Below are 20,533 nucleotides of genomic sequence, written 5' to 3'. Positions count from 1 at the left end.
CCAGGTTTAGGCCAGGGTTGGGCCAGGTTTAGGCCAGGGTTGGGCCAGGTTTAGGCCAGGGTTGGCCAGTTCTGACAGTTCTCCCAGGTTTGGGAAAGACACAGACGCTCTATTATAGCTGGGGCTCAGCTGGAGTCTGACTGCTGAATGGGTCAAACGAGGCGGTTCTGCCACAAACACAATGGTCTAGAACCACGTCAACACCCCTCCCCATCTCCAGCCTGCAAGGTGTGTACCAAACACGGCAGAGTTGGTATTCCTCGGGCTGGTCATAGTCATAGAGCCTCTGTGTCTGGACCAGTTTGTAACTGAAAGCCTTCCCATAGTAGTCTATGGTCAAGACAGACTGGAGTTCAGTCTGTTTGGCTGTGTTTACTTAGCTCAGGCCCAAGCCTTGTTGGTCTATACCATAATGCCTCCCTGTCCTGACACATACAAAACATATTGTTCAGACGTCCCACAGACAGACAAAGGCCTGAGTGTGTGGACTGAACATATCTCTGGGCATCTGACCCTGTGTATCCACATCAACCCCCTCCCACACACACACAGTGAGGGACAGCCCCTCCCCGTCTGAGAGGAGTTATTAAAGTCTCTCCACACTCCTCTGTCTCTGCGTTGACTCTACCTCTCCGTCCACCACCCCCAGATGGACTGATAGACTGCTTTATTAACTAGACCTGCTGCTGAGAGGCAGACAGGCCAGGGGAGGGAACACATAGATACACACACAGTCGGTTATACACACACACTTTCACTCTCCCTCACACACACACCCACACACACACATACATAAGCACTCTAACAAAGACACATCATTTATCACACATGAACTTTTCCCTTGGACAGACAGAGACACACACACACACACACACACACAGTCAGTAGCCATTTCATTAGCAGCTGTCCCAACACTGGTGTCTCCCACTAAGAACCTTTTCTCTGTGGTTCCAGTGGCCCCAGCGCTGCCTGTGAGTTGGATGGGACTGGAATCCCCCCTCCTATTGGGAGTGTAATTTGCTTGATCATGCAGTGGTTTACCAGAGGGGTTACTGGCTTAGACACCACGACTTCTGGGATTACAGCCCAGTGTTTACACAGCCGCGTGAACATAACCCCAACCTCCACCCACCCCTCATACAGCTTGTGTGTGTGTGTGTGTGTGTGTGTGTGTGTGCGTGTGTGTGTGTGTGTGTGTGCGTAAAGAGAGCATAGAGGAGCTAGAAAGGTAACTGGACTCTGACACCTGAATATGTGTTTGTCTGTATATGTGGTGCAACCCAAGTCTCCTGTTCCACCGACAATTACCTAGCTTGTATACTGTCCCCTCCTCTTCTCTCTCTGTCCCCTCCTCTTCTCTCTCTGTCTCCTGCTCTCCTCTCTCTGTCCCCTCCTCTTCTCTCTCTGTCTCCTGCTCTCCTCTCTCTGTCCCCTCCTCTTCTCTCTCTGTCCCCTCCTCTCCTCTCTCTGTCTCTGTCTCCTGCTCTTCTCTCTCTGTCTCCTGCTATCCTCTCTCTGTCTCCTGCTCTCCTCTCTCTGTCTCCTGCTCTCCTCTCTCTGTCTCCTGCTCTCCTCTCTCTGTCTCCTGCTCTTCTCTCTCTGTCCCCTCCTCTCCTCTCTCTGTCCCTCCTCTCCTCTCTCTGTCTCCTCCTCTTCTCTCTCTGTCCCCTCCTCTCCTCTCTCTGTCCCCTCCTCTTCTCTCTCTGTCCCCTGCTCTTCTCTCTCTGTCCCCTCCTCTTCTCTCTCTGTCCCTCCTCTCCTCTCTCTCTGTCTCCTGCTCTCCTCTCTCTGTCTCCTGCTCTCCTCTCTCTGTCTCCTGCTATCCTCTCTCTGTCTCCTGCTCTCCTCTCTCTGTCTCCTGCTCTCCTCTCTCTGTCTCCTGCTCTCCTCTCTCTGTCTCCTGCTCTCCTCTCTCTGTCTCCTGCTATCCTCTCTCTGTCTCCTGCTCTCCTCTCTCTGTCTCCTGCTCTCCTCTCTCTGTCTCCTGCTCTCCTCTCTCTGTCTCCTGCTCTCCTCTCTCTGTCTCCTGCTCTCCTCTCTCTATCGCCTGCTCTCGTATCTCTGTCCCCTCCTCTTCTCTCCTATCTCTGTCCTCTCCTCTCCTGCCCTCTCCTCCCCTCTCCTCTCTCTGTCCCCTCCTCTCCTCTCTCTGTCCCCTCCTCTTCTCTCCTTTCTCTGTCCTGTCCTCTCCTCTCTCTGTCCTCTCCTCTCATGCCCTCTCCTCTCTCTGTCCCCTCCTCTCTCTGTCCTCCCCTCTCTCTCTCTGTCCCCTCCTCTCCTCTCTCTGTCCTCTCCTCTCTCTGTCCCCTCCTCTTCTCTCCTATCTCTGTCCTCTTCTCTCTCTGTCCCCTCCTCTTCTCTCTCTGTCCCCTCCTCTCCTCTCTCTCTCTGTCTCCTGCTCTCCTCTCTCTGTCTCCTGCTCTCCTCTCTCTGTCTCCTGCTCTCCTCTCTCTGTCCCCTCCTCTCCTCTCTCTGTCTCCTGCTCTCCTCTCTCTGTCCCTTCCTCTTCTCTCTCTGTCTCCTGCTCTCCTCTCTCTGTCTCCTGCTCTCCTCTCTCTGTTTCCTGCTCTCCTCTATCTGTCTCCTGCTCTCCTCTCTCTGTCTCCTGCTCTCCTCTCTCTGTCTCCTGCTCTCCTCTCTCTGTCTCCTGCTCTCCTCTCTCTGTCTCCTGCTCTCCTCTCTCTGTCTCCTGCTCTCCTCTCTCTGTCTCCTGCTCTCCTCTCTCTATCTCCTGCTCTCGTATCTCTGTCCCCTCCTCTTCTCTCCTATCTCTGTCCTCTCCTCTCCTGCCCTCTCCTCCCCTCTCCTCTCTCTGTCCCCTCCTCTCCTCTCTCTGTCCCCTCCTCTCCTCTCTCTGTCCCCTCCTCTTCTCTCCTTTCTCTGTCCTCTCCTCTCCTCTCTCTGTCCCCTCCTCTCTCTGTCCTCCCTCTCTACTCTCTCTGTCCCCTCCTCTCCTCTCTCTGTCCTCTCCTCTCTCTGTCCCCTCCTCTTCTCTCCTATCTCTCCTCTCTCTGTCCCCTCTCTCTCTCTCTGTCCCCTCCTCTTCTCTCTCTGTCCCTCCTCTCCTCTCTCTGTCTCCTGCTCTCCTCTCTCTGTCTCCTGCTCTCCTCTATCTGTCTCCTGCTCTCCTCTCTCTGTCCCCTCCTCTCCTCTCTCTCTGTCTCCTGCTCTCCTCTCTCTGTCCCTTCCTCTTCTCTCTCTGTCTCTGTCTCCTGCTCTCCTCTCTCTGTCTCCTGCTCTCCTCTATCTGTCTCCTGCTCTCCTCTCTCCCTCCCCTCCTCTCCTCTCTCTGTCTCCTGCTCTCCTCTCTCTGTCCCTTCCTCTTCTCTCTCTGTCTCCTGCTCTCCTCTCTCTGTTTCCTGCTCTCCTCTATCTGTCTCCTGCTCTCCTCTCTCTGTCTCCTGCTCTCCTCTCTCTGTCTCCTGTTCTCCTCTCTCTCTGTCTCCTGCTCTTCTCTCTCTGTCTCCTGCTCTCCTCTCTCTGTCTCCTGCTCTCCTCTCTCTGTCCCCTGCTCTCCTCTCTCGCTCTCCTCTCTCTGTCTCCTGCTCTTCTCTCTCTGTCTCCTGCTCTCCTCTCTCTGTCCCCTCCTCTCTCTGTCCTCCCCTCTCCTCTCTCTGTCCCCTCCTCTCCTCTCTCTGTCCTCTCCTCTCTCTGTCCCCTCCTCTCCTATCTCTGTCCTCTCCTCTCTCTGTCCCCTCCTCTCCTATCTCTGTCCTCTCCTCTCTCTGTCCCCTCCTCTTCTCTCCTCTCTCTGTCCTCTCCTCTCATGCCCTCTCCTCTCTCTGTCCCCTCCTCTCTCTGTCCTCCCCTCTCCTCTCTCTGTCCCCTCCTCTCCTCTCTCTGTCCGCTCCTCTCTCTGTCCCCTCCTCTCCTCTCTCTGTCTCCTGCTCTCCTCTCTCTGTCCCCTCCTCTTCTCTCCTATCTCTGTCCTCTCCTATCTCTGTCCTCTCCTCTCTCTGTCCCCTCCTCTCCTCTCTCTGTCCTCTCCTCTCTCAGTCCCCTCCCCTCCTCTTCTCTCCTATCTCTGTCCTCTCCTCTCACTGTCCCCTCCTCTTCTCTCCTCTCTGTCCCCTCCTCTTCTCTCTCTGTCCTCTCATCTCTCTGTCCCCTCCTCTCCTCTCTCTGTCTCCTGCTCTCCTCTCTCTGTCCCCTCCTCTCCTATCTCTGTCCTCTCCTCTCTCTGTCCCCTCCTCTCCTCTCTCTGTCCTCTCCTCTCTCTGTCCCCTCCTCTCTCTGTCCCCTCCTCTCCTCTCTCTGTCCCCTCCTCTCCTCTCTCTGTCCCCTCCTCTTCTCTCCTATCTCTGTCCTCTCCTCTCTCTGTCCCCTCCTCTTCTCTCCTCTCTGTCCCCTCCTCTCCTCTCTCTGTCCCCTCCTCTTCTCTTCTCTCTGTCCCCTCCTCTTCTCTCCACTCTGTCCCCTCCTCTCCTCTCTGTCCCCTCCTCTCCTCTCTCTGTCCCCTCCTCTTCTCTCCTCTCTGTCCCCTCCTCTCCTCTCTCTGTCCCCTCCTCTTCTCTCCTCTCTGTCCCCTGCTCTTCTCTCCTCTCTGTCCCCTCCTCTCCTCTCCTCTCTGACCCCTCCTTTCCTCTCTCTGTCCCCTCCTCTTCTCTCCTCTCTGTCCCCTCCCCTCCTCTCCCTTCTCTGTCCCCTCCTCTCCTCTCTCTGTCCCCTCCTCTTCTCTCCTCTCTGTCCCCTCCTCTTCTCTCCTCTCTGTCCCCTCCTCTCCTCTCTGTCCCCTCCTCTCCTCTCTCTGTCCCCTCCTCTTCTCTCCTCTCTGTCCCCTCCTCTCCTCTCTGTCCCCTCCTCTCCCCTCTCTGTCCCCTCCTCTCTCCTCTCTCTGTCCCATCCTCTCCTCTCTCTGTCCCCTCCTCTCCTCTCTCAACCCATTCCCACGTTGCCAGCCTCTACATTTTGTTTTTAGATTAACATACAATGCTGTTGTGGCCGTTTAGTCTGGACCATGCTCACACACACATCACACACGCACGTCACATCACAGAGCAGGGGACACAGGGGAATGCAGGCACTCTTTGAGGCCTGTGTGTATTTTGACTATGGCCCCCTGAAGCTCTAAAGAGCACCCGCTCTTTTCTCTTAGATGGGAAGCGGAGCGGAAACCTCTGCTTTGAAGAGAAGGCGATAGGACCATTCTCCTCTGGGGAAATGTTATCTACTTGTTGACATTTGTTTGGCTGTTTTTTGTGTTGCTGATGGGAGTGTACAGTGTTGCAGTCAAACGTCTTTGAACCCACACCATACATATCAATACACACTATCATGAACCCACACCATACATATCAATACACACTATCATGAACCCACACCATACATATCAATACACACTATCATGAACCCACACCATACGTATCAATACACACTATCATGAACCCACACCATACATATCAATACACACTATCATGAACCCACACCATACGTATCAATACACACTATCATGAACACCCACACCATACATATCAATACACACTATCATGAACCCACACCATACATATCAATACACACTATCATGAGCACACACCATACATATCAATACACACTATCATGAGCACACACCATACATATCAATACACACTATCATGAACCCACACCATACATATCAATACACACTATCATGAACCCACACCATACATATCAATACACACTATCATGAACCCACACCATACATATCAATACACACTATCATGAACCCACACCATACATATCAATACACACTATCATGAACCCACACCATACATATTAATACACACTATCATGAACCCACACCATACATATCAATACACACTCTCATGAACACACACCATACATATCAATACACACTATCATGAACACACACATACAGTGGGGCAAAAAAAGTATTTAGTCAACCACCAATTGTGCAAGTTCTCCCACTTAAAAAGATGAGAGAGGCCTTTAATCTTCATCATAGGTACACTTCAACTATGACAGACAAAATTAGAAAAATAATCCAGAAAATCACATTGTAGGATTTTTAATGAATTTATTTGCAAATTATGGTTGAAAATAAGTATTTGGTCACTTACAAACAAGCAAGATTTCTGTCTCTCACAGACCTGTAACTTCTTCTTTAAGAGGCTCCTCTGTCCTCCACTCGTTACCTGTATTAATGGCACCTGTTTGAACTTGTTATCATTATAAAAGACACCTGTCCACAACCTCAAACAGTCACACTCCAAACTCCACTATGGCCAAGACCAAAGAGCTGTCAAAGGACACCAGAAACAAAATTGTAGACCTGCACCAGGCTGGGAAGACGGAATCTGCAATAGGTAAGCAGCTTGGTTTGAAGAAATCAACTGTGGGAGAAATTATTAGGAAATGGAAGACATACAAGACCACTGATAATCTCCCTCGATCTGGGGCTCCACGCAAGATCTCACCCCATGATGATCACAAGAACGGTGAGCAAAACGGTGAGCAAAAATCCCAGAACCACGCGGGGGGACCTAGTGAATGACCTGCAGAGAGCTGGGACCAAAGTAACAAAGCCTACCATCAGTAACACACTACGCCGCCAGGGACTCAAATCCTGCAGTGCCAGACGTGTCCCCCTGCTTAAGCCAGTACATGTACAGGCCCGTCTGAAGTTTGCTAGAGAGCATTTGGATGATCCAGAAGAAGATTGGGAGAATGTCATATGGTCAGATGAAACCAAAATATAACTTTTTGGTAAAAACACAACTCGTCATGTTTGGAGGATAAAGAATGTGGAGTTGCATCCAAAGAACACCATACCTACTGTGAAGCATGGGGGTGGAAACATCATGCTTTGGGGCTGTTTTTCTGCAAAGGGACCAGGACGACTGATCCGTGTAAAGGAAAAAATGAATGGGGCCATGTATCATGAGATTTTGAGTGAAAACCTCCTTCCATCAGCAAGGGCATTGAAGATTAAACGTGGCTGGGTCTTTCAGCATGACAATGATCCCAAACACACCGACTGGGCAACGAAGGAGTGGCTTCGTAAGAAGCATTTCAAGGTCCTGGAGTGGCCTAGCCAGTCTCCAGATCTCAACCCCATAGAAAATCTTTGGAGGGAGTTGAAAGTCTGTGTTGCCCAGCAACAGCCCCAAAACATTACTGCTCTAGAGGAGATCTGCATGGAGGAATGGGCCAAAATACCAGCAACAGTGTGTGAAAACCTTGTGAAGACTTACAGAAAACATTTGACCTCTGTCATTGCCAACAAAGGGTAAAAAACAAAGTATTGAGATAAACTTTTGTTATTGACCAAATACTTATTTTCCACCATAATTTGCAAATAAATTCATTAAAAATCCTACAATGTGATTTTCTGGATTTTTTTCCCTCATTTTGTCTGTCATAGTTGAAGTGTACCTATGATGAAAATTACAGGCCTCTCTCATCTTTTTAAGTGGGAGAACATGCACAATTGGTGGCTGACTAAATACTTTTTTGCCCCACGCTTTGCCCCAGTGATGTACTGGGCCGTAAGCACTACCCTCTGTAGTGCCTTGAGTTCAGAGGCTGAGCAGTTGCCATACCAGGCAGTGATGCAACCACTCAGGATGCTCTTGATGGTGCAGCTGTAGAGCCTTTTGATGATCTGAGGATCCATGCCAAATATTTTCAGTGCAAATGTCAAATCAAAATAAGATAAAATTGTATTAGTTACATGCTCCGAATAGAATAGAGTGAAATGCTTACTTACGAGCCCCTAACTGACAGTGCAGTAAAAAAAAAATATATATATATATATACATATATATATATATAATGATTCAAAAAGAATAATAAGAAATATATATGTAAAAAAATATATATATATGAATAAGGCTAACAAATAAAAGTAACAAGTCATTAAAAAGCAGCAGTAAAATAACAATAGCGAGACTATATACAGCAGGGTACCGGTACAGAGTCAATGTGCGGGGGCACCGGTTTGTCGAGGTAATTGAGGTATTATGTACATGTAGGTAGAGTTATTAACGTGATGAAAACAACCTAGAGCAGCATCGGTGTAAAGGGGGGGCAATACAAATAGTCTGGGTAGCCATTTTATTAGATGTTCAGGAGTCTTATGGCTTGGGCGTAGAAGCTGTTTAGAAGCCTCTTGGACCTAGACTTTGCACTCCGTAACCGCTTACCGTGCGGTAGCAGAGAGAACAGTCTATGACTAGGGTGGCTGGAGTCTTTGACAATTTTTTAGGGCCTTCCTCTGACATGCCTGGTATAGAGGTCCTGGATGGCAGGAAGCTTTGCCCCAGTGATGTACTGGGCCGTAAGCACTACCCTCTGTAGTGCCTTGAGTTCAGAGGCTGAGCAGTTGCCATACCAGGCAGTGATGCAACCATTCAGGATGCTCTCGATGGTGCAGCTGTAGAGCCTTTTGATGATCTGAGGATCCATGCCAAATATTTTCAGTCTCCTGAGGGGGAATATGTTTTGTCATGCCTTCTTCACGACTGTCTTGGTGTGCTTGGACCATGTTAGTTTGTTGGTGATGTGGACACCAAGGAACTTGAAGCTCTCAACCTGCTCCACTACAGCCCTATTGATGAGAATGGAGGTGCACTCAGTCCTCTTTTTCCTGTAGTCCACAATCATCTCCTTTGTCTTGATCACGCTGAGGGAGAGGTTGTTGTCCTGGCATCACACAGCCAGGTCTCTGATCTCCTCCCTATAGGCTGTCTTGCCATTTTCGGTGATCGGGCCTTCCACTGTTGTCATCGGCAAACTTTATGATGGTGTTGAGGTCGTGCCTGCCCGTGCAGTCATGAGTGAAAAAGGAGTACAGCAGGGGACTGAGCACGCACCCCTGAGGGGCCCCTGTGTTGAGGATCAGCGTGGTGGATGTGTTGTTACCTACCCTTACCACCTGTGGGTGGGCCGTCGGGAAGTCCAGAATCCAGTTGCAGAAGGAGGTGTTTAGTCCCAGGGTCCTTAGCTTATTGATGTTGAACACTGAGATGTAGTCAATGAATAGCATTGTCACGTAAAGTTGAAGTCGGAAGTTTACAGACACTTAGGTTGGAGTAATTTAAAACTGTTTTTTCAGCCACTCCACAAATTTCTTGTTAACAAACTATAGTTTTGGCAAGTCGGTTAGGGCATCTACTTTGTGCATGACACAAGTCATTTTTCCAACAATTGTTTACAGACAGATTATTTCACTTATAATTCACTGTATCACAATTCCAGTAGGTCAGAAGTTTACATACACTAAGTTGACTGTGCCTTTAAACAGCTTGGAGAATTCCACAAAATGATGTCATAGCTTTAGAAGCTTCTGATAGGCTAATTGACATAATTTGAGTCAATTGGAGGTGACCTGTGGATGTATTTCAAGGCCTACCTTCAATCTCAGTGCCTCTTTGCTTGAGATCATGGGAAAATCAAAAGTAATCAGCCAATGGTAGACCTCCACAAGTCTGGTTCATCCTTGGGAGCAATTTCCAAATGCCTGAAGGTACCACGTTCATCTGTAGAAACAATAGTACGCAAGTATAAACACCATGGGACCACGCAGCCATCATACCGCTCAGGAAGGAGACACGTTCTGTCTCCTAGAGATGAACGTACTTTAGTGCGAAAAGTGCAAGTCAATCAGAACAACAGCAAAGGACCTTGTGAAGATGCTGGAGGAAACAGGTACAAAAGTATCTATATCCACAGTAGAATTAGTCCTATATCGACATAACCTGAAAGGCTGCTCAGCAAGGAAAAAGCCACTGCTCCAAAACCTCCATAAAAAAGCCAAACTACGGTTTGCAATTGCACATGGGGACAAAGATCGTACTTTTTGGAGAAATGTCCTCTGGTCTGATGAAACAAAAATAGAACTGTTTGGCCATAATGACCATCGTTATGTTTGGAGGAAAAAGGGGGAGGCTTGCAAGCCGAAGAACACCATCCCAACCTTGAAGCACGAGGGTGGCAGCATCATGTTGTGGGGGTGCTTTGCTGCAGGGAGGACTGGTACACTTCACAAAATAGATGGCATCATGAGGAAGGAACATTATGTGGATATATTGAAGCAACATCTCAAGACATCAGTCAGGAAGTTAAAGCTTGGTCGCAAATGGGTCTTCCAAATGGACAATGACCCTAAGCATACTTCCAAAGTTGTGGTAAAATGGCTTAAGGACCACAAAGTCATGGTATTGGAGTGACCATCACAAAGCCCTGACCTCAATCCCATAGAAAATATGTGGGCAGAACCAAAAAAGCATGTGTGAGCAAGGAGGCCTACAAACCTGACTCAGTTACACCAGCTCTGCCAGGAGGAGTGGGTCAAAATTCACCCAACTTATTGTGGGAAACTTGTGGAAGGCTACCTGAAAAGTTTGACCCAAGTTAAACCATTTAAAGGCAGTGCTACCAAATACTAATTGAGTATATGTAAACTTCTGACCCACTGGAAATGTGATGAAAGAAATAAAAGCTGAAGTAAATCATTCTCTCTACTATTATTCTGACATTTCACATTCTTAAAATAAAGTGGTGATCCTAACTGACCTATGACACATAATTTTTACTTGGATTAAATGTCAGGAATTGTGAAAAACTGAGTTTAAATGTATTTGGTTAAGGTGTATGTAAACGTCCAACTTCAACTGTAGGTGTTCCTTTTGTCCAGGTGGGAAAGGGCAGTGTGGAGTGCAATAGAGATTGGATCATCTGTGGATCTGTTGAGGCGGTATGCAAATTGGAGTGGGTCTAGGGTTTCTGGGATAATGGTGTTGATGTGAGCCATGACCAGCCTTTCAAAGAACTTCATGGCTACAGACGTGAGTGCTATGGGTCGGCAAGTTACCTTAGTGTTCTTGAGCACAGGGACTATGGTGGTCTGCTTAAAACATGTTGGTATTACAGACTCGGACAGGGAGAGGTTGAAAATGTCAGTGAAGACACTTGTCAGTTGGTCAACGCATGCTCTCAGTACACGGTAATCCGTCTGGCCCTGTGGCCTTGTGAATGTTGACCTTTTTAAAGGTCTTACTCACATTGGCTGCGGAGAATGTGATCACACAGTCTTCCGGAACAGCTAGTGCTCTCATACATATTTCAGTGTTATTTGCCTCGAAGCAAGCATAGAAGTAGTTTAGCTCGTCTGGTAAGCTCGTGTCACTGGGCAGCTCTCGGCTGTGCTTCCCTTTGTAGTCTGAGCCGGTATAGTGCGATTCGATTTTAGTCCTGTATTAATGCTTTTCCTGTTTGATGGTCCGTCAGAGGGCATAGCAGGATTTCTTATAAGCTTCCGGGTTAGAGTTCCGCTCCTTGAAAGCGGCAGCTCTAGCCTTTAGCTCAGTGCGGAGATTGCCTGTAATCCATGACTTCTGGTTGGAGTATGTACGTACGGTCACTGTGGGGACGACATCATTGATGCACTTATTGATGAAGCCAATGACTGATGTTGTGTACTCCTCAATGCCATCGGAGGAATCTCGGAACATATTCCAGTCTGTCCTAGCAAAACAGTCCTGTAGCTTAGCATCTGCTTCATCTGACAACTTTTTTATTGATCTAGTCAATGGTGCTTCCTGCTTTCATTTTTGCTTGAAAGCAGGAATCAGGAGGATAGAATTATGGTTAGATTTGCCAAGTGGAGGGCGAGGGAGAGCTTTGTATGTGTCTCTGTGTGTGGAGTAAAGGTGGTCCAGAGTTTTTTTTTCCTCTGGTTGCATATTTAACATGCTGATAGAAATTTGGTAAGACTGATTTAAGTTTCCTTGCATTAACGTCCCCGGCCACTAGGAACGCTGCCTCTGGGTGAGCGTTTTCCTGTTTGCTTACGGCGGAATACAGCTCATTGAGTGCGGTCTTAGTGCCGGCCTCAGTCTGTGGTGGTATGTAGACAGCTACGAAAAATACAGATAAACTCCCTAGGTAGATAGTGTGGTATACAGCTTATCATGAAATACTCTACCTCAGGCCTCATAAAATGAACATCTGCAAACGTATTTGACGTAGGTTAGTATGACATTGTTAGTGATGATGATGGTGATGCTGTTGTGGTATTGGGTTAGCGTTACAGCTGGGGACTGTTTGCTGATGTTTCCTCTGCAGAGAGGCCCACGGTAAAACTGATGCTCTATTTAGTCTAGAAGGTTCCACTTAGTTACTTTGTTGATCAAATAAAAATAGGAGAGGACCTGACTCTCTTATGCTTTAACCCCATCTTTTACAATGGAAATGTTTATCAAGTCCTGATAAAATGGCCCTGTTAACCCAAAAGGGTTCTGGTTGATGAAAAATGTCTGACAGCTCTTTTACTGCTATGTGATCGCCCATGTATTTCTGTCTGGGGAGTAGCAGCAGCAACTGAAGTGTTGATGTGGTTTGGACTTGGGTCTGTCACAATGGGACTGATTGTAGAAGGAAACCTGACTGTCAATCAATGCTTGATTCTGACAAAGGGGGTGGTGTTTGTCAGGAAGATTTTTGTGACTGTATGCATTTTACTTTGGCTAGTTCTCTCTCTCCTTTCTTTCTCTCTTTCTCTCTCACCCACACACAATTCTCTCCCTATCTAACACACTCCCATACTATCCCATTCTTTCAAGCATGAGCACACACATGCACACTTTCTAACTCCTATCAATACACACACACACACAGAGATCTGATGTGTCAGTTCCCCTGGTGTCTCTACTTGTTCGTGTCTTTTCAGCTGCTGAGGAGTGAAGTGTGGACAGAGAGGCTTCTCTCTCTCTCTTATTTATATATATATATATATATATATACACACCTGAGTCTCCCAATCAGAATAGTGACAGACAGACAGTGTCCAGCCTGGATTAACCCTGTCGCTACCGCACAGCACAGGATTAACCATTGCTACACACACACTCCATCTATAGAGACATAGACAAACTTTCATGTATGTACTCAAACACCCACACACACAGAATATTTGCATAATCAATACATACATATCAACCTAAACTCTATATTCTGCTGTGTCTGCGTGCATTTGTGTTTATATATGAATGAGAGAGTTCAGTTTTTCCTCGTGGCAGGTCACTACAGCCATCCTCTTTTATGTGTGATTGGAAAAGATCTGAGGGAGTACGCGTGCGTGCCCGGTTCTCCTCCGTGTTACCCAAAAGGAAACCCAGCTCTCAGTCAGGACAATAAGACACTGCTCCCTGTTTAACTGGCCCACTTCTACTGGCACGTTGCTGCTGCTTCACACAGGCTTTTCTGTTGAGTCTTAACCAGTTCTGTCTTTTTTTTGGTGGTTGATTTTGGTTTATTTGGTTATTTTTACACTGGCTTGCCTGTGGGGATCATTTAGGAAGGCTAGACAAAAGAGCCGGAGGCCGCAGGCGGAAAAACAGGCCAGTTTATATGGCCCCTCAACTAACACACACAGCCTTGATACACACTCAGCCTTGATACACTGTGCTCTAGCAACAATGACACTCTACACACTGGATCGTGTAGGTCACACACTGCACCTGACCGTGCACATCAGATACAGCACCCTGGCCTACACACTGGAACTCACCTCCCTCACGATATACACTGAACCTTTCAGACGGAGCCATGCACACAAAAAGCCAGTACACACACACTTCAGCCAGGACTTTGTAAGCCCTAGACGATTACCCAGCTGATTGGAGTCCCTCTCCGGAGTCTCTAAACACACACAGTCTTTTAGAGAACTCACCACAGCCCCCCTACACACACAGCACTCTCCTTTCTCATGGAGATAAGGATGTCTCATTGTTGGGAGACAATGATCTTATCAAAGAGCCAATCCAATGTGGAGGAGGGGGGGTTGTGATGCGACAGGTGCCATTGTAATACAATTTGTCTATGGGAGGGTTTGGAAGCCGTCTGAACTTAATTGTACCGAGGGTCACAGTCCTCTCTGCTGCACTGTACATAATAGCATTGAGTAACAGTATGCTAACCACAGCATCGGCACAATGCAAATCTAGGATCACCTTGACATCTTACATTGCTAACTTGAGCAGACTGATAACTCAAATCAAATCAGATTGTATTGGTCACATACACATGGTTAGCAGATGTTAATGCGAGTGTAGCGAAATGCTTGTGCTTCTAGTTCCGACCGTGCAGTAATATCTAACAAGTAATCTAACAATTCCACAACAACTACCTAATCATGGGAATCGATGGGAAATGATGTAAATATATCACTAGCCACTTTAAACAATGCTACCTTATATAATGTTACTTACCCTACATTGTTCATCTCATATGCATACGTTGATACTGTACTCTATATCATCGACTGCATCCTTATGTATTCCACTTTAACTATGCCACTTGGTTTACACATATGTATACTGTACATATCATCTACTGTATCTTGCCTATGCTGCTCTGTACCATCACTCATTCATTTATCCTTATGTACATATTCTTTATCCCCTTACACTGTGTATGACAGTAGTTTTTTTTGGAATTGTTAGTTAGATTACTTGCTCGTTATTACTGCATTGTCGGAACTAGAAGCACAAGCATTTCGCTACACTCGCATTAACATCTGCTAACCATGTGTATGTGACCAATAAAATTTGATTTGATTTGATTTGATTTGATACACACAAGTGTAAAGGAATGAATAAGAATATCTACATATAAATATATGGATGAGTGATGGCCGAACGGCATGGGCAAGATGCAGTAGATGGTATAGAGTACAGTATATACATATGAGATGAGTAATGTAGGTTGTGTAAACAGTATATAAAGTGGCATTGTTTAAAGTGGCTAGTGATACATTTATTACATCAAATTTTTTATTTTTAAAGTGGCTAGAGATTTGAGTCAGTATGTTGGCAGCAGCCACTCAATGTTAGTGATGGCTGTTTAACAGTCTGATGGCCTTGAGATAGAAGCTGTTTTTCAGTCTCTCGGTCCCAGCTTTGATGCACCTGTACTGACCTCGCCTTCTGGATGATAATGGGGTGAACAGGCAGTGGCTCGGGTGGTTGTTGTCCTTGATGATCTTTTTGGCATTCCTGTGACATCAGGTGGTATAGGTGTCCTGGAGGGCAGGTAGTTCGCCCCTGGTGATGCGTTGTGCAGACCTCACTACCCTCTGGAGAGCCTTACGGTTATGGGTGGAGCAGTTGTCGTACCAGGCGGTGATACAGCCTGACAGGATGCTCTCAATTGTGCACCTGTAAAAGTTTGTGAGTGTTTTTGGGGACAAGCCAAATTTCTTCAGCCTCCTGAGGTTGAAGAGGCGCTGCTGCTCCTTCTTCACCACGCTGTCTATGTGAGTGGACCATTTCAGTTTGTCCGTGATGTGTACACCGAGGAACTTAAAACTTTCCACCTTCTCCACTACTGTCCCGTCGATGTGGATAGGGGGGTGCTCCCTCTGCTGTTTCCTGAAGTCCTCGATCATCTCCTTTGTTTTGTTGACATTGAGTGTGAGGTTATTTTCCTGACACCACACTCCGAGGGCCCTTACCTCCTCCCTGTAGGCCGTCTCGTCGTTGTTGGTAATCAAGTCTACCACTGTAGTGTCGTCTGCAAACTTTATTATTGAGTTGGAGGCGTGCATGGCCACGCAGTCATGGGTGAACAGGGAGTGCAGGAGAGGTGGAGTGGAGATGTTGTTTCCTAACCTCACCACCTGGGGGCGGCCGGTCAGAAAGTCCAGGACCCAGTTGCACAGGGCGGGGTCGAGACCCAGGGTCTCAAGCTTAATGACAAGTTTGGAGGGCACTATGTTGTTAAATGCTGAGCTGTAGTCAATGAACAGCATTCTTACATAGGTATTCCTCTTGTCCAGATGGGTTAGGGCAGTGTGCTGTGTGATTGCGTTGTCTGTGGACCTATTGGGATGTTAAGCAAATTGGAGTGGGTCTAGGGTGTCAGGTAAGGTAGAGGTGATATGATCCTTGACTAGTCTCTCAAAGCACTTCATGATTATGACGAAAGTGAGTGCTACGGGGTGATAGTCGTTTAGCTCAGTTGCCTTAGCTTTCTTGGGAACAGGAACAATGGTGGCCCTCTTGAAGCATGTGGGAACAGCAGACTGGGATAGGGATTGATTGAATATGTCTGTAAACACACCAGCCAACTGGTCTGCGCATGCTCTGAGGACGCGGCTAGGGATGCCGTCTGGGCCGGCAGCCTTGAGAGGGTTAACACGTTTAAATGTTTTACTCATGTTGGCTGCGGTGAAGGAGAGTCCGCAGGTTTTGGTATCGGGCCGTGTCGGTGGCAATGTATTGTCCTCAAAGCGAGCAAAGAAGGTGTTTAGTTTGTCTGGGAGCAAGGCATCGGGGTCCGCGACAGGGCTGGTTTTCTTTTTGTAGTCCGTGATTGACTGTAGCCCCTGCCACATTCCTCTCGTGTCTGAGCCGTTGAATCTACTTTGTCTCTATTCTGACACTTAGCTTGTTTGATTGCCTTGCAGAGGGAATAGCTACACTGTTTGTATTCGGTCATATTTCCGGTCGCCTTGCCCTGATTAAAAGCAGTGGTTTGCGCTTTCAGTTTTGAGTGAATGCTGCCATCAATCCACGGTTTCTGGTTGGGGAAGGTTTTAATAGTCGCTGTTGGTACAACATCACCGATGCTCTTGCTAATAAACTCACTCACCGAATCAGCGTATACATCAATGTTGTTGTCTAAGGCTATCCGGAACATATCTCAGTCCACGTGATCGAAGCAATCTTGAAGCGTGGAATCAGATTGGTCGGACCAGCGTTGAACAGACCTGACCTGTTTCTGTCTATACGCTGGAAGCAACTTTATGGAGTCGTGGTCAGATTTTCCGAAAGGAGGGCGGGGGAGGGCTTTGTATGCGTCGCGGAAGTTAGAGTAACAATGATCCAGAATGCTGCCAGCCCGGGTCGCCCAATCGATATGCTGATAAAATGTAGGGAGCCTTGTTTTCAGATTAGCCTTGTTAAAATCCCCAGCTACAATAAATGCAGCCTCAGGATATGTGGTTTCCAGTTTACATAGAGTCCAATGAAGTTCTTTCAGGGCCGTCGAGGTGTCTGTTTGGGGTGGATGTTCACGACTGTGATTATAATCGAAGAGAATTCTCTTGGTTGATAATGCGGTCGGCATTTGATTGTAAGGAATTCTAGGTCCGGTGAACAAAAGGACTTGAGTTCCTGTATGTTGTTATGATCACACCACGACTCGTTAATCATAAGGCATACACCCCCGCCCTTCTTCTCACCAGAGAGATCTTTGTTTCTGTCGGCGCGATGCCGACAGAAACAACATTGTTTCTGTTAGCTTGAGCACAATGCTAATCAAATCAAATTGTATTGGTCACATGCACATATTTAGCAGATGTTATTGCAGGTGTAGCGAAATGCTTGTGTACCTAGCTTCAACAGTGCAGTAGTGTCTAACAATTCAATCTTAACCTATATTATGAAAAGTGTTATCCATAGCTAACACCACAGGAGAGCATTTGGCTCAGATTCCCCTCGGCCTATTGGTCACCACTAAATGACAGAACATCTCTAAACCAGGCATCAGAGATGGAGAGAAGGGACTGTCTATCCGCCATCACAGATGAATCCCAAGTTAATGACGTGTGGGAGTTCTGTTCATAATAACGTGTTAATCACTCCTATCTCTCTGTCTGGCCCTTTTCAGATAAAGAATCCAAGGACAAGAAAGTGTCTGCTGAGGGAGCAGTCAAGGAGACAGTGGAAGAGACTGCAGAAGAGCCTGTGAAAGAAGTGAAGAAAGAAAAGAAGGAGTCCTCTAAGGAAAAGAAGGAGTCGACCAAGGAGCCTAAAGAGCCCAAGGACCCTGGGAAAGAGTCAAAAAAGGACTCTTTGAAAGAGTCCAAGGAAAAGAAGGAGTCCTCCAAGGAAAAGAAGGAGTCCTCCAAGGAATCTGGAAAGGAGTCTTCTAAGGACACCAGCAAAGAGTCTTTGAAGGAGCCTGGGAAAGAGAAAGTGTCAAGAAAGTCATCTGTGAAGGTCAAGGAGAAAAAGAAAGAGCCAGATGCTGCTGCTGGAGAGGGCTGATAATGTCATGCAATAAATACATTCAGTTACACACACACACCCACACACAGTCTCACATATACACTCATATTCATTGACAAACACACTTCTATCAGGGCGGATGCTGGTCCATAGTCAGGACTTCTGGTGTCTGTGTTGGATGAAGGTGTGGTGCAGAAGATGAAGGCCCAGTCAGAAACTCCAGTAGAACAGTCTAGGAGTTGGACGTGCGACATCAAAGCCCTTCCCCTCCCTTCCTTCCAGTGGCAGCGTCTCGCAGTGGAACCCACAGCCCTGTGCGTCGGTAAGCCCTAACCACCCCGCCTACACGCGGGCACTCTGACATCTACCCCGCCCTCTCGCCCCCTCGTGTGGCACCATGCCTTGCCAAAGCCACCCCCGCCTCAGACTAAGAATAACCCCCGTGTTCCGTCCATCCCTCCGTATGTCCTCTCGGGTAAAACGAGGTCACTTTCACCCCCATCAGCAGCTTTCAGCACACAGAAGCAGGAAAACCATCAAACTGAGACAATAGCAAAGAAATGAAAAGCGGGGGGTGAGCAGCCCTCATGATCGTTTGTGAGGACTTACAGGAACATACTCAATCACACACACCTGAATCCACAAACACATGCACACAAACATAAGAATACAAACATGCACAACCATACATGTAAAAACACTAGCTAGCACCTGCTCGTATTCTGCAACACACAGCCCTGCAAGCGGTACGGTGTTTCCAGCCAGACCACCTTCTGTTAGAGGATCGCTGTGCCAGCCTGACCAATGACAATCCAAACAGCTCTTTGTATTGTACTGTACCTGTACGTCCTGTATGTGTGTGTTGTCTGTACGTGTCTTGATGCATTTAGATGTGTATCGTTTCCTAACTCAGCTTAATGAATGTATTATAGCAAAGGTTTTGTACCGTAATCAGCTAGTCTGATGCACCAGGCACCTGTTCTATGCCTGTTTTTATAGACAAAGCAGGGTGATTCAAGTTAGTGCTATGAAACTATTGTTTAATGTTTGTATCTTCTTAATCTCCCTCCGTATGTATGTCTTTCTCTCTCCCTTTAGGTCTGTCTCTTTTCACTCCTTGCTTACTGAAGTATGAGGGACAGTGTGTATGTTAGAGTATATAGGAATGGTCACTGTTGAAATGACTTGGCCAGTGGCTTTAGGTTTGTTTTTCCCTTACTGTTGTGTAAAAGGTCTGTGCAAATTTTCTTGAGCTCGGCACACGGTCAATTTCAGATTGAGTAACTGTGAGACTCACTGTTTCATTTGGCCCGGGTGGTTTGTAGATGTTGCGTTAAAGTCACGTTGTAGAAGAAGGTGGGGATGGACTCCGGCGGACTCTCCTCTCAGGTCTGTGTTATGTTATATGTCTGTTGGACGTCAGTGGGTTCACTTTTTTTTTATTCTCCTCAATAACTTGTGTCTTTGACTAAACGCTTTGTGGCGCTCTGTGTTTCACAACATGAATGTTGAACAGGACAAGTTCACGTGCAAAAAATTATTGAACTAGGACCAAACATTGTTACATGCCCCACTGTGAAAAACGAACAGTGGCGCACAGTTTTGAGAGAATGTAATAAAAAGCCCTTTGGATTAGACTTTTAGAAACAAATGGGTTGGTGTCATTTTATTAAAGAAGCTGTCTTGTGAGAGGCTTAGGAGAGAATGTATATCGGATGTATGTGCATCAGAACAGTATGTAACGCTAATGTGTATCTGAGAGGAGATGAACTGTTATCCCTACTTCCCTGTGACAAGCTTGTAAAACGATGGAAAGTATTGAGTGTAGTAGGTCCCACCCCAGACTAAATCTACAGCTCCCACGATGCTCTTTGATAAATGCCTCTGTTTTTCCTCTCCCCTGTCTTAAAGAGACACTTACTTTCTCTATGGGTGTTTTTGTGCATGATTGTGTTTTCTATGTCTGCGGTTCTATTCGAGTGTTCTGGTGTGTTTCTAGATGTGTGTGTGTGTGTGTATCGTCTCTGATCGGTGCCCAAATGAAGTCGCCTGTGAGACGCCCGCTCGCACAGCTGTAGCCCGCGGGTACCCGACCTCTCACCCTGAAGAGGTCAGAGTTCAGGCTTGTTTTAAGTTTGGATGGAGCGAGGGTATCCCTGGATCCACCGTGGTGCTGCTGTCTGATCCAGGCTGGCGTGGCTCTGAGCTGGACGGAGGTCGCGCTCCAGTCTTGACACGACAGCTGAGTCTAACCCCTTCCCCTCTGGACCCAGACCCACCGTCTGCCCGCAGTCTTAACCCTGGGCAGCTGACTCCCAGGGCTCTCTTAACGTCTGTGCAATGTCTCCACAACGTCTGCCCCATGTCAATAAGATGTAGTAGGAGACACAATATAAAGAAATTCCCTTCACACTGATTACATACATATTGACTCAAGCAGGGACAGTGACACAAAAGCACAACACTATAATATCTGATATAATAATATATACCATTTAGTAGATGCTTTTATCCAAATCGACTTATTCATAATCACACAACAGCACAACACTATAACAGGGATGGACAACTCTTCCCCTCTT

The 20,533-nt window shown here is 47.1% G+C and overlaps 1 protein-coding gene across 3 annotated transcripts in view; it reads left to right on the top strand.

Moving 5' to 3' along the window:
* Window positions 1-19,588, top strand: part of bbs9 (Bardet-Biedl syndrome 9) — a 217,361-nt gene extending 197,773 nt beyond the window's left edge. For all 3 annotated transcript variants that reach the window (XM_042311216.1, XM_042311211.1, XM_042311215.1), the window contains one exon: window positions 17,611-19,588. In XM_042311216.1, coding sequence (XP_042167150.1) covers window positions 17,611-17,990 — 380 coding nt within the window. In that variant the 3' untranslated portion in view covers window positions 17,991-19,588. The remainder of the gene's footprint in view (window positions 1-17,610) is intronic.
* The last annotated feature ends 945 nt before the right edge of the window (window positions 19,589-20,533 follow it).

Source organism: Oncorhynchus tshawytscha, linkage group LG03 (genome assembly GCF_018296145.1).
Source record: "Oncorhynchus tshawytscha isolate Ot180627B linkage group LG03, Otsh_v2.0, whole genome shotgun sequence".
Lineage (NCBI taxonomy): Eukaryota > Metazoa > Chordata > Actinopteri > Salmoniformes > Salmonidae > Oncorhynchus > Oncorhynchus tshawytscha.
The sequence above is the reverse complement of the archived record's forward strand: the minus strand, read 5'-3'. Positions and strand labels throughout refer to the sequence as shown.